This window comes from Hemibagrus wyckioides, linkage group LG16 (assembly GCF_019097595.1).
Source record: "Hemibagrus wyckioides isolate EC202008001 linkage group LG16, SWU_Hwy_1.0, whole genome shotgun sequence".
Lineage (NCBI taxonomy): Eukaryota > Metazoa > Chordata > Actinopteri > Siluriformes > Bagridae > Hemibagrus > Hemibagrus wyckioides.
The window spans coordinates 788,476-801,580 of NC_080725.1; the positions used below are offsets into that span (position 1 = coordinate 788,476).

At 37.7% G+C, this 13,105-nt stretch overlaps 1 protein-coding gene across 1 annotated transcript; it reads right to left on the bottom strand.

Annotated features, from left to right (window-relative positions):
- Window positions 1–643: 643 nt before the first annotated feature.
- LOC131367253 (interleukin-6 receptor subunit beta-like) lies at window positions 644–9,621 on the bottom strand. Its single transcript, XM_058412571.1, has 15 exons — window positions 8,943–9,621; window positions 7,775–8,065; window positions 7,018–7,147; window positions 6,763–6,929; window positions 5,946–6,091; window positions 5,022–5,178; window positions 4,831–4,913; window positions 4,555–4,753; window positions 3,818–3,988; window positions 3,637–3,732; window positions 3,231–3,380; window positions 2,889–3,026; window positions 2,110–2,182; window positions 1,936–2,017; window positions 644–1,855 (listed from the first exon to the last, which is right to left on the bottom strand). Exons 1-15 carry the CDS (start codon window positions 9,016–9,018, stop codon window positions 1,367–1,369), a joined length of 2,448 nt encoding a protein of 815 aa, XP_058268554.1. The 5' UTR covers window positions 9,019–9,621; the 3' UTR covers window positions 644–1,366.
- Window positions 9,622–13,105: the final 3,484 nt, after the last annotated feature.

Below are 13,105 nucleotides of genomic sequence, written 5' to 3' on the forward strand. Positions count from 1 at the left end.
AAACCTTTTCATGTGGTTCATATCAGAGAACAGTGAGGATACACAGATATCTGAGGTATCGGCAACCACCACCCGAGTTTGCAAACGTAACCACAAAATGAAACTGGACGTCTGGTGAGTTCATGTTCCTGCACATTTCATCTACGGTTCATTTCATCAGTATTCCTCAAATAAAATAGTTGTTTTTTTCCCATTAAATTGTAATGATACACGTGTAAACATTGCAGCTGTATGTTACCTGAAGATCCAGGGATTTTTCCCCACTATGAAATACACAAAGAAATCTGTAAGTTCTGCTTCAAATTGTCTTTATGTTAAATCTTGTCTGCCAGATGATGTGATATTAATAATAACTTCAGCTGACTGATACTTAACTATCAGCTGATATTCATATCTATCTTGTTTTTTTGTCTAAAAAATAATTTTCCTTTTTTATTATTTTTAACTAAAGTATTTAAAAAATGATACAGGACAAAATAAACAACTTACACCAAACCTCAGCTCTCACACAAAAATCACTTAAAATAATTCAAAGAGAAGTCTAATGTATAAATATAATAAAATTCAATCTTAACAAAAAATATAAACATGTGACTTTACAAATGTAAACATTTACAGTCCCAAATTTCTTTATTTTTATTTATTTATCTATTTATCTATTTATTTATTTTTCCTGATATTGGATGCTCTGTTTGATATTCCTCGCCCCAAAAATGATCCTGGTTATCAGCTCAGCTGTGTCTCTAGTAATACTTTTTTTTTCTTCATGTAATAAATTGACTGCATAATAAAATCAAATACTGGTTAAATTAAATGTTGGAAGGTGTAATTTGGTAGCTTTGTATCTTCAGAGCTACTTTTCACATGGTAACTGTACTGCTAATCGAGATAGTCATCATTCACTGTGCTGCACTCTGCAGCTAGCTAGAAGAGAAGTAGGATCAATTTTAGAAATATCTATTACCTAGGAACATTTTTTAGGTTATGTTATGGAAATGGTGCTGATAAACAAAAACTCACTGCATTATGACATTAACAGTAAGGCGTTAAGTACGCTCAGATGAAGCATTGTGCTAACATTACCCATACCTTAGCCAACGCTGCAGTCACTGCCTGGTGCGATATATCATTTTATTAGGTTTACAGTTCAAGCTAAGCATTTTATTGCGTATTAACAATATGATTACATTGTTGAATATTTTTTCAAATTCAACTTGATCTAAGAACACCTTCCACTCGGCAAATAGTTCATCAAGTGTGTGAACAGAACGCATTTCTGGTTATTACTGGTTACTGGATGTTCTGAATGCACTAGACAGTTGTAGCAAAGATATACAATAATAGAGTGATTAGAAATATTAAGAGCTCACTTGGCTGGGTGTTTCGCAGGTTCAAACATGTCCAAGGTTACGTAACTAGTAAAGTAAGTTGTATTTTTGAGCTTTGGTGTCAGCAGTGTCTCTGTCTCATCTGACCATGGAGGTTTATTAGGTGACTCCAGGGGGCTGCTGAGCGGTGTTTGCTTCCTGTAAGGTGACTGAACGGGAGGGAGTGAATATTCCTGAAGGGAAACACCTGAAGTCTGAAAATCCAGTGATGGTATAAAAGGAACTCTTTGCTCTTTGCCACCATATGGCAGCTGACCTTTATTCAAAAAACTGGCGGCCAGTGGAGTGTTTTGTGACTCTGCCGTCGTTTCGGTATGCGCTGCGATATTCTGAATATCTGTCAAAGTCTTCACTGCAGCCGTGACTATTTTGCTGGTCGGGGACACGCTGATGATCTCACTGTCCACATGACAGGGCAGGATCTTCTCTGTGTCCCTGCCCCCAGGCACTGGGAGTAGACTCCACGGCTGGGAGAAAAAAAATCAGCATGATTTTTATGTATCTGCATTTAATTTTTCAGCACCTAGAGATAACAAATAAAACCTACATTTTTGCATTTGTCTGATGGCCACATGGACAGAGAGCTGAATCGTGGGTCTGGAATCTTTTTACTCAAGAGTTTTCTTTGTCTGTATGGGCGAGAAATAATTAGATCAACACTATATCTTTTTTAACCCTTGGACGTAAATATTAAGTTATTATATAGAGATAAGGTAGGTACATCATCACAGCAAGGGCGGACAGCAGGATCAGTCCCACACAGCAGAGAACAAGCCCAACAAGAAAATATTTACCTGAAAAAAGGGAAGAGTGAAAGGTCAGTGCTGGAACTTTGGGACGTTTTACAGGCACGCATACCTTGTATTTATAACTCAGACATTTAACTACCAACTGTAAACCAGCTGTGTACAATTTATCAGCTCCCCCTCGACCATCACCAGACATTATTCAGTTTGCAGATCGGCCTCAGTCCACAAGTGACACTAACATGAAGGTGGCATCATAGTGGGCAATCCAGCCGCCAGAAATTAGTCAATATAGAAGCTCCAGTGGTGCAAGAGAAGAGCATTTTCCCAACCATCAGGAGATCAGGAGTTTGAATCCTGAAGATGCCACAGCCATGGCCAGCAGTGTAAGAAAGCAAAATTGTCCACACAGGGGTGGCATTAATCCCTGACCTGTTAATCAGTGTGATGCTATCCAATCGTCTGTGCTGACATGTAATGTGGCATAAGTAGGCATTTGTAAAGATTTAGTTTCTTAGAGGAAGCGCACGTTAGTCTTCACCACTCCTGGCTGGAAACTGGCATGTGATATAATGTCACATTTACTAAAGTAAAGATTTTTATCACCTCTGGCCCTCTTGGCGGTGGGCTGACGAATTGTACAGAGTTACAGACTAACTGGTGAATGAAGAGGGTGATTACTAAACAGAATTATAGATAAACTCTAAATAAAATATTAATCAGAGGGCAAAAAAGAACTGTTAGGAGTTATTACTGGGCTTTGTAGAGAATATGATTGGCATGCTCTGGGAAGAAGCAGCCACTGTTCTGGCCATGATATAAACGCTGTACGCTGTTTTGGCCTGCAGATCCTCCAAAACCACTCTGTACTGAGACGGTCCCACAGTGACATCTGCACAAACAGAAAACCAATTTCTTTTCACATTTATGGTATTTAGTGGACAGCAGCATATATTTATCTCATTTTATAAAACTGAGCATTTGAGAGTTAAGAGTTTTGCTCAAGTGGCAGCTTGATGATCCAGGATTTTGAACTCAATGTCTCAATCTTTTGCAATGTCTCTATGTAATGCACTCACACACTCATCAGACTTACTTCTGAATTTGGACTCATTGTATGTTTTGTAGAACACTGTGTAGTTCAGTACAAACGCGCAGCACTGAGACGGTAATAACGGCGACCAGTGGATCTCTGCTTGCTTGTCACTCACGCCAGTCACTTGGACATTAGACACTGCTGTGAGGTCTACAACAGAATCAAAAGATATACAGAACATTTTAATTAAAACATTTGAATTAACAGCAAACTCTTTGTCTGATTTAATTTTATTTTTTTCCAGAACTTCTCTGTCACTGATACAGACAATTCTAATTCACTGAGGAATCAAGAGTTCCTTAAGGGTGCTAGATGGAACCATTTTCTCTTTGTGCACGCTGCTTCAATGGATATATTTCAGATAAAAATTTATTAAATTTGTCCAAATCTGGCCACTTTTACTTACTGCTTCCTGGGCTGCAATTATGAAGAGTAATTTCATTTCCAGGACCATCTTTATAGAGAGGGGTCAGTGAGATGGTGTAGCGGGTGAAAGGGTTATCTGGTAGTTAAAGAAAATGTAAATATATAAAATGAAAGAATGAAGAATATATAAACACTGGTAGAGTTTGATGTTCTGTACATACCCTTCAGACTGAAACTGGTATTTTGGGTGTGCTGCCACATGTGGTTTCTAGCAGTACTGTTCCACACTATTATATATCCACTGACAGGAAGTCTGGGCTTCTCCCAGGTGATATTGATACACCCATGCTGGACAAACACACTGATATTCCTAACCGGAGGTAAATTTACCTCTGTTCAACACAAAACAAAAATAAAAGTATTAATGGGGGGTGATAGCACTTTAAATTCTTTGTTAATCTCTATCTAAGAGGACAGTGCTGGTGAATTCTCGATCCTGATTGGTCAGAATGTGTTCCAGAACAGCAAACCACAGGTTTGTATCAATAAACTTGCTTTAAAACATCTTCTCATCATCTCAGCTGAATAATAAACAGATTATAAAACAAAGAAAAAAGTCTGCTGGGAGACTTTCTTGAAGGAGTTTTCTTTAAGGGTTATTAAAAGATTTTTGATCCTGGACAAAGGATTAATATGACTAGTCTTATTATCATGAAAAAGAAAGTGAGAGAGCGACAGTTTATAGCTCATTTAGCTGCTATAAGAGATTACAGGAACTAGTTTCATGGATTTTTCACAACATTAAATGCAACCAAGAATGTATAAAAAGTACCACGTGTCAATCTTTTATGGATAAAAAACCTCAAGTGAAGAATAACAAGGAGAACATTGAGACATGCTATAACAGCACTCTCCTGACATGTCTCATTCCTCACACATTCCACTAATATTATCTCACCTTCTGCCATGGCAGGTACCTCAATGGAAGCGCCATTGAGTCTTGTGCCATTGCGAAACGCAGCCACGGTTATTCTGTGTGGATGTTCGCCTAAAGTAATAAAAGTGTGATTTTGGTAGGGCCCAAAGCACTTGAGAGTTCTCGGAGAGTCATGGGAGATGCAATATTCATCCACAGCTTTACATGATGGTGGGACTCCCTAAAAGAAACAAAAATCAGATTCATTCAGTGACAGACGATCATGACGGCTAGACGCGTATTTAAATGCCAACATACCATCCACATAAGGTGCACGCCTCTTTTTCCCTTGTCATCCAACACACTTCTGGATCTCCAGAGATGAAAATGTAATCTTCTCACTGTCAAAGGAAGAACATTTTTTAATCAAAAGTAAGTATGACATCATGATGAGGTGACGTGTTTAAAATAAAACATAAAACTAACAAGGCTAGCATGTAAAATGTTACCGTTGAGATGGGTGAGTTCTGTAACTTCACGGCTCCATGTGCTCCAGACTGAATGAAGGTACCTGCTGCGTACGGACACGGTGTAGTTGGTACAGGGTTTCACCTCGGTCACTTCCACGCTACTTATTTTGCCCCTTTCCACACTTTTCACCACAGGCTACAAGACACGGATCAGTGAGAGAAGATGGAGAAAATCTCACAGCCATCTTTACAATGCAGAGACGGAAAAATCACACGTCCAAACTTGCTATCAAGGCAAAGCATCCACGTTAGAGCGGAATGACCTGAACATCTCACTGCCTCTGGTGGGGAAAATGGACTCGAATGCAGCATGACTTAGATTCCTAAAGCACTTAAATCCTACTTCGCATGTTAGGATGTTCGATTTAGACATTTATAAACACTACACATTTTACACATGTAGTGTATCTGTTTTTCCACGTAAATTTTTCACATACTAGATGTGGGGTTTTCTAATTCTAATGAATAATCCCTTATTGACACGAGGCTCGTCAGATTTCTGGGCATGTTCACGTTCTGGCATCTGGAGTGTTTATCGAACACTGAACACGTAATCTAGTGAATAACGTATCTGATTTTTGAGATCATATTTCTATCTAAAGATTTCTATCTATTTCTATTGTCATTCAGGGGTTTTTCATTTGTTTCTTTAAGGTTTGTCACTGGCAACAAAACTAGTGAAGTACTGTAATAAACATGATGCACACATCCATGAACATCCTGTGATATCACACCTGAAGCTCAGATGTTAGCTTTTGACTAAGACAATTCTCAGCTCATTATAAAATAACTCAGAAGCACATAATATCAGGGTCAAATTTAACGCTTCAAAACAACACTCATTCAAAAACAAACCCATAGCACACAGACTGCAACCTTTCAGGACCTCATGCTGAGCCTCACCTCAGTGTAGGAATCTTTTTCACGCAATCGTATTTCACACTCTGTGTATTCTTTACTGATCAAAAATTTCTCTTCAGTATTCCATGTCACTCTGAGACCGGTCGGCAAAGCCTTGGCAATAACATCTTCTGGTGAATTCATTTGAACTAGAACACATATACACGACAGGAACAGGTCAACAAATTCACAGAGAATAGCAAGTGATTGCACCACAAAACAATTTAATGGAAATGCAAACCTTTCATCAGGACTCTGACTCTGAGCATACCACTGAAGATGCAATCAAATGGCTTAAAGACAATAAAGTTGTTGGATGAAGTGTAATTTAGTATAAAGTATGAAATATTGAAGTGGCATTCATAAAGCCTTGACCTGAAGATCTTATCAGGTCTGAACAAGGAGGCCAAAAATCCGAACTGAGTTACATCAGTTCAGCAGGAGGAATGGGCATAAAGTAATGCGAAAAGCTCCCTCAAGCATTTGGTTCAAGTTAAAAAGGCAATAGCAAAGTGTATGTAAACATTTAACCTGATATGGTGAATAATAAATAAATTAAAGAAATATGGGTCTTGTGAAATGAAAATAAACCAGATGTGCTGCTTGACTTAACACAAGACCTCTATAAGAACAGGAAGTGTGTACAGTTGAAATAATGATGCTTTAATGTCTTTAGCCTATGTGTATGCAAACTTTTGACCCTAAATATATTTAATAAGTGCCATGATGGCTTTTTGTGTTAAAGGAAATCTAACGTGGGCTAAACCAAAAAACCTAACCTCCTGCTTTCTCACTGAATTGCCCAATTTCAGCTACTTACATATAGCCCAACCATAACTGTAGATAACATCACTGGAGCAAGCTGAATATCCAAAGGAATTAGTTGCAATAACACGGACGCTCAGTTTTTTATCGTAAATAATCATCGTTCCATCCGAGAATGTACAACTTCTTCCAGATGAATTACAAGTATGCTCTCCTTCCTGCCTGCAGAAATCCCACAAACATAATTACACTCACTTAAAAAATACAAACAAACAAACAGTTTCCATAACCAGTGAAAGTAGTCACTTACTTTAGATAAACTGTGTACTTTATATCTGTGGAGTGTTGATCATGATCCCACATGCAGGTTACTTTGGTAAAGAATGGATTGTCGGCCAAATTTTCAATACATGAGACATTTTGGGGACTGCTGACGAGAGCTGCGGGAGAGGTCATGGGTGGACATTTATATATTCAGCATGTTAAATGTTAGATTTTACATTTGTAATATGCAGTACTATGCAAAAAGTCTTAAGCACAGAATTTCCATAATGCTAAGATGCTTTCAAAAAGAAGTGAATGAACAGTTTTTAAATATGCCATATTTATTACTTTTTTAATAAAATATTACTTTTGCACAGTGTTTTTTGTTAAGAAAATATTGCACAGAAAGCTGTTAAACTTAAACGTCATGTGGTTTGCAAACATATTGTTTACACATGTTACAAATATTATCTTTAATTTATTTTTAAATGATTTCTATTTATTTATTTATTTTCACCTGTTACCTGTTTTTTTTTTAACAAAAATATGGCTGTGGTTTTTTCCCCGTAAATAACCACTTTGTTTATTTGTATGGTAGTTGGTTATAATTTTTCCTAATTTCATTTCTAATGCAGAACATTTAACTAAATGCAAAAATATAATGCTGTTTTTAAATGTACTTTTTAAAATAATATAATAACCTAAGAATTGTGCACCTCACTGTATAGCTTATTGATTATATTTATTATATCTGAAATGATAATAGATGGGAATCTTGTATGTTTTAGATGTTCAGCACTCACGGTATGTATGTATGGAGACACCGTCCAACAAGACAGGAGAAGCAGCATCTAAAAAACACTCCAGTGAGCCACTTCCAGAGAGGTTGAGAATGGACACAGAGGCGAAGGTGGAGTTGAAGTCATAAAACCTCTCGTCTATTTTCGTTTTATTGAGTTTCCAGAAGATTCTGCTGGGACTGAACTGCATCTTTGAGCGACAGACACTACTGGACGGAGCTTTGAAGAAGATGGTTAAATTGGAGCCATACGGCAGGACCGGGTTCCTCGGAAAAATTTCACACTCTTCCTGAGCTGAAGATTAAACGAAAGCATATAATTAAACTCGTCACATGAACCACATCACGGTATCTCAAACTGTTAATCTGATGAGTAAGAACAAATATAAGAACATATATATATATATTTTCTTATATTTATTGTTAGATCTTATGTATATGTTGTCCAACTGTCTGTTTTTTTGTATTTTTTTTTATTTGGACCTCGAGTCTGTAATAAAGTAATAAAATTCATTGTTCATTGATTGATTGATTGATTGATTGATTGATTGATTGATTGATTTGAAAAAACCGCTCACACTGCCAGCTTATAGCAGATACAGTGTTCAGTTTTTCTTTCCTGTCCCTGTATTGCTGCTTCTCATTGTGTTTAACTCTCTGTCACTGGGGTAATTCCCTTAATCTTATATTTATTTGAATCTTAAGGACCATTCGTGTACATTCTTGTAAGTACAGTAGCTTCCCCCAAGTGTCAAGAGAAGAATCATTTTTGAGTATACCTATCACACTGGCCAAGGGTAGTTTTTTATTTGTTTCGCAACACATTTTGAAAGTTGATGTACATCACAATCCAGACAGCATCTCCTGGGAATCATGTTTGGAAATTTTAGGCAGAAATACCCTTGTTTATTTTCTACACTCCACCTCTCCCATATCCAATTCCCTGCGAAGAGAATAATTCGCCTGTACATTCATATAATGACTGAAAGTGCACTTAATGGACTAGAGAGGCTTTTTAACAAGCTGGGACAGGCTCAGCTCCCACTTTCGAGTTGTTAGAGCTTTTGACTTCGGTGGCATTCACCAGGTTTATGTAGTCTGGGTTTTTTTCTATGAAAACAAAACATAATTAATGAATTGGATTTGGAAAAAGTATAAAATATACCACTTACCTCTACACACTAGCAGAAGGACTGCTGTAATAAGAAACCGAGCAGTACGCATGACTATTAATCCAAACGGGTACATGCGCAAACGCTTGAATATTTTAATGCGGCCGGTAAAATCCAAACGTCTCGGTGTAGTCCCGGATCTCTAACAGATTACCTCTCTGACGAGCAGACTCCAAAGAAAAGTCCTGACATGTCAATGTAATGTATTTCTGATGATTTTGATGAACAGGATGAAGAAAGGCGCGTCGACGTGCCCTTCACCTCATTCACGCATCCAGCGCCTGGGTATTGACTCCAGTGTCGATCTCTCTTCTGTTCAGAAAAGTGAGTTAAAAAAGAAATCCTGTTATCAGTACTGAGCTGGACCTGTAAAAAAGAGGACAGCTTCGTCTTCTGAACGCGCTACATATCTTGCCATCGCCATGCGCAATGTGAAATCGGAAGCATTAACAGAGGCGTTGCGACACGCGCCATCTGTGGCTCATACAATGCTGAGGAAATGCAAGTCAGTTACATCCCGAGCAGCACAACAAACTGTAGTACGCAATAACATGCCACAGTAGGTGGGGTGAAGAGTACTAGAATCGCTGTGGCTAAAAAGGAGTGACTACAACAAACAAAAGTTATTCAAAAAGACCCGAAATTGTGCATCAGCAACTGGTTGATCCTGAGTCACTGAAATGGGTTTATAAATCCTGGACCAATGGGCAGGAACCTAAGCCACATCCCTATCCTGCTCTGCGTCAACCAATACTTAGACCGTGACTGCCCTAACCCACAACCCAACACATGCATAATGCATATATTACTACTTTGTCCGTCCATTAAGTGTTTGTGAGTGGTTGGAAATAAAAGCCTTACCTTAAAGCGACTGGCTACTTTCCTGCTTTTCATCTCAAGAGCTTATCCATCGAAGTGAATGTGACAACATGTTGAGCCTGTCTTTTTCGGCCCATTTTAGCTTGGAGTTCATTTTAATTCAACCCATAAAAAAAGTTTCACATGCTCAGTGTTTTCCTTTTGCAAGTTTTATTTGATAGACTCATTGTTACACTTAACATCTGTAATCAAACCTTAATCCTAACCCCATGGTTATCCATGTATTATGGAATTGTGAGTTCTGGTCTCCTATTGTAATTAATATTATTATTATTATTGTTTATACACTTACCATCCACTGTAATCTGCTTATTTAATCACTTATCCTACCATCCAATCATGTGGCAGTGGTGTAATGCACAAAATGTTGCAGCAAGTCAAGAGCTTGTGTTAATGTCTACACCAATCAGCTATAACATTATGACTACCTGCCTAATATTGTGTTGGTCCCACTTTTGCTGCCAGAACAGCCTTGACCCGTTGAGGCATGGACTCCATTAGATCCCTGAAGGTGTGCTGTGGGATCTGGCACCAAGATGTTAGCAGCAGATCATGGGCCTCGATGGACCCCACCTCACAACTTACAGTACTTAAAGGACACTTTTGATAGATACTGACCACTGCAGACCGGGAACACCCCACAAGAGCTGCAGTTTTGGAGATGCTCTGATCCAGTGGTCTAGCCATCACAATTTGGTCCTTCATCAAACTCGCTCAAATCCTTACACTTGTCCATTTTTCCTGCTTCTAACATCAACTTTGAGGACAAAATGTTGACTTGCTGCCTAATATATCCCACCCACTAACAGGTGCCATGATGAGGAGATATTCAGTCTTATTCACCTGTCACTGCTCACAATGTTATGGCTGACCGGTGTATATCAAACATCACCATGGGGAAAACTGCCTGATTAACTGAACACATACAAACATATGCTTGATGAGAGATATCAGAGGATAATGACCATTTCTGCTCACCATGGTTGTAAAGAGAAATATGAGGTATCAGCTCAAACCAATCTGACCATTTGCCTCTGAAATACTCAAACCTGTCCCAGTCACAGAGATCACACTTCCCATTCTGATGTTTGATGTGAACATTACCTGTAAGGTATACAAGTGTTCCTAGAATAGTGGACAGTGATCAGAGTTACTGAATAGCTTCAACACTCCCTTGTGGGCTTGTACCTATGCTGAATCACAGACAATTTTCACATACAATATTTCTTATTAATCCTCCACTTATCTGTCTCTAGTTAAAAAAATAAACAAAAGTAAGGACCTCACTGGTCAACAATGAATAATTTCACAAAGAATTTCAGGTCCTGTGAGCATACACAGCTTTGTGTTTATATGCATTATATTGTTTATGACACTGTAATTCTCCCTGGGCACAAATCCAGTAGGTCTGGGCAGCAATCCATCTCTGGCCCCATCAGATCCATTACAATCTAATGAAATTAACTTGTAATTGTCCCTTCCCTCTTAAAGCAGAGATGGTGAGCACGCAAACACAGGCTTTCACCAAAGTCAAGAAATGAGCATATGACAGAATTTAATATTAAATACCACTGATTTTCTCAAAGCGTCTTGCAAAACAATTCCCTTGCTGAAAAAATGGGCTTTACCTTAGTGCAACAAGCTGCCAAAACACATGCTGACCTGGTCGAACTGGTAAACAAGAGCAGGAAGGAACTCAAAATACTACAAACACTACATCATAGACAAGTTTTTAATAAAAAAAAAAAATAGCCCTGGGTACATTAAATGACCACTGATAAATGGCTAGAGGACATCTAACACACATTATGCATGGTGCACTAACAAAATAAATACCTTGACTTTTGGTGTTTAAAACCATGCAACATGCAGAATTCCTTCTTTCTCAATTAAGTGAAGATGTACATTCTTCCTAACTATCTTTTTTTTCTCCTGACATATTCCAAATATTTAAAACAATATTGATTCATATTATTTGCAATTAAAAACCCCTACACCATCCCTGCATATCTTGTATAGTCCTCTATACAATACAGCCAGGTCCATAAATATTTGGACGACCACAAAGCTATCATCATATTACTATAATCCTAATATATAGGATTTTAAAATAATGAATGAATATTACAAAAAGAATTCAGACTTTCAGGTACAATTCAGTGTAACAGTGTAGGAGTCACTGCAGTTTTTATAGTGACCTGGTGTGTGTCCTTCCCTCATTCTATAATCAGCAGATAAAAGGTTTAAAGATGATTTTAAACTTGTGGCCTTTGTTTTCCGTTACTGTTAACTCTCCATAGTGATCTGTCACTGCAAGTAAAGCAAACAATCATTAGGCAAAAGACAGCAAAATAACCCCATTAGTGAGAGCAAATCAAGTAAACCATTGGATAGCCTTAAAAAACAGGAACACCCGATAAGAGCCAAAAGCCTGTACAGTACTGGAGCTTCATCCTATGGACAGATGAGAGAAAGGTAAACTTGTTGCAGAACGATGGGAAGAGAGGAACATGGAGAAGAGCTGGAACTGCTCATGATCCCAGGATTTTGGTGTAGATATGTAAGGTTGCTCGCTGAACTGGTTTCTTTGTAAATGTTGTGACTTGTTTGTTTGTGAGTGCAGACATAAGAAGCAAGAATAATTCTGGACTTAACATCATCTGCTCAGCCCCATTACACAGCATGCAACAGCACACTCAAAAAAATATGCTAGATTTACTTAAAAACAATTTTTGCAAGCCCCCTTTCAAGTCATTTTCACATGGAATTTGAAGCAATCTTAACTAAAAATCTTTAGTAGCTGAGACTTAAACCTTTGATTATCCAGCAAACATTTTTGCTGAAATTTACTGGGTGGTGAAACAAAATATTTTAAAGTTTTTACCAATAAATTTAAGCAATTTCCACCATAAAAGTTTTGTTTAATCCAAAACATTCTGTAACATTATACTTGTGTTAGATGAACCAAGATTTCCTTCAAGAAATGCCTGTGATAAAACGAGAGAGAATAAGAGACAGAGAGAATAAAAAATGATTCAATATAAGTATTAAAAAAATAATAAAAATTGTTTAAAAAACATCAGCTCAGATTTTCCAGTATGAATGAAATGTATGGTGATTAACAAAGCTATGAAAGATATTCAGTGAAGAAAGTCAAGAGCAGAGTTATCCGATTGTCTTGTGTTTTTTTTTATTAGCATAATTAGCATAATAGGCTGAGACCATGTTAAGGCCTAATGGAAGGACTTAATATACTGAAACATCTGTTAACGTTTACTAAAGAT

Excerpts from the sequence above, each read along its gene's own strand:
- LOC131367253 (XM_058412571.1), bottom strand. The coding sequence starts at position 9,018 with ATGTACCCGTTTGGATTAATAGTCATGCGTACTGCTCGGTTTCTTATT. Across the intron at positions 8,066-8,942 it reads CCTTCTGCTAGTGTGTAGAG|CTCAGGAAGAGTGTGAAATT; the intron begins GTAAGTGGTATA and ends TTTAATCTTCAG. Across the intron at positions 3,989-4,554 it reads GGTACCTGCCATGGCAGAAG|AGGTAAATTTACCTCCGGTT; the intron begins GTGAGATAATAT and ends TGTGTTGAACAG.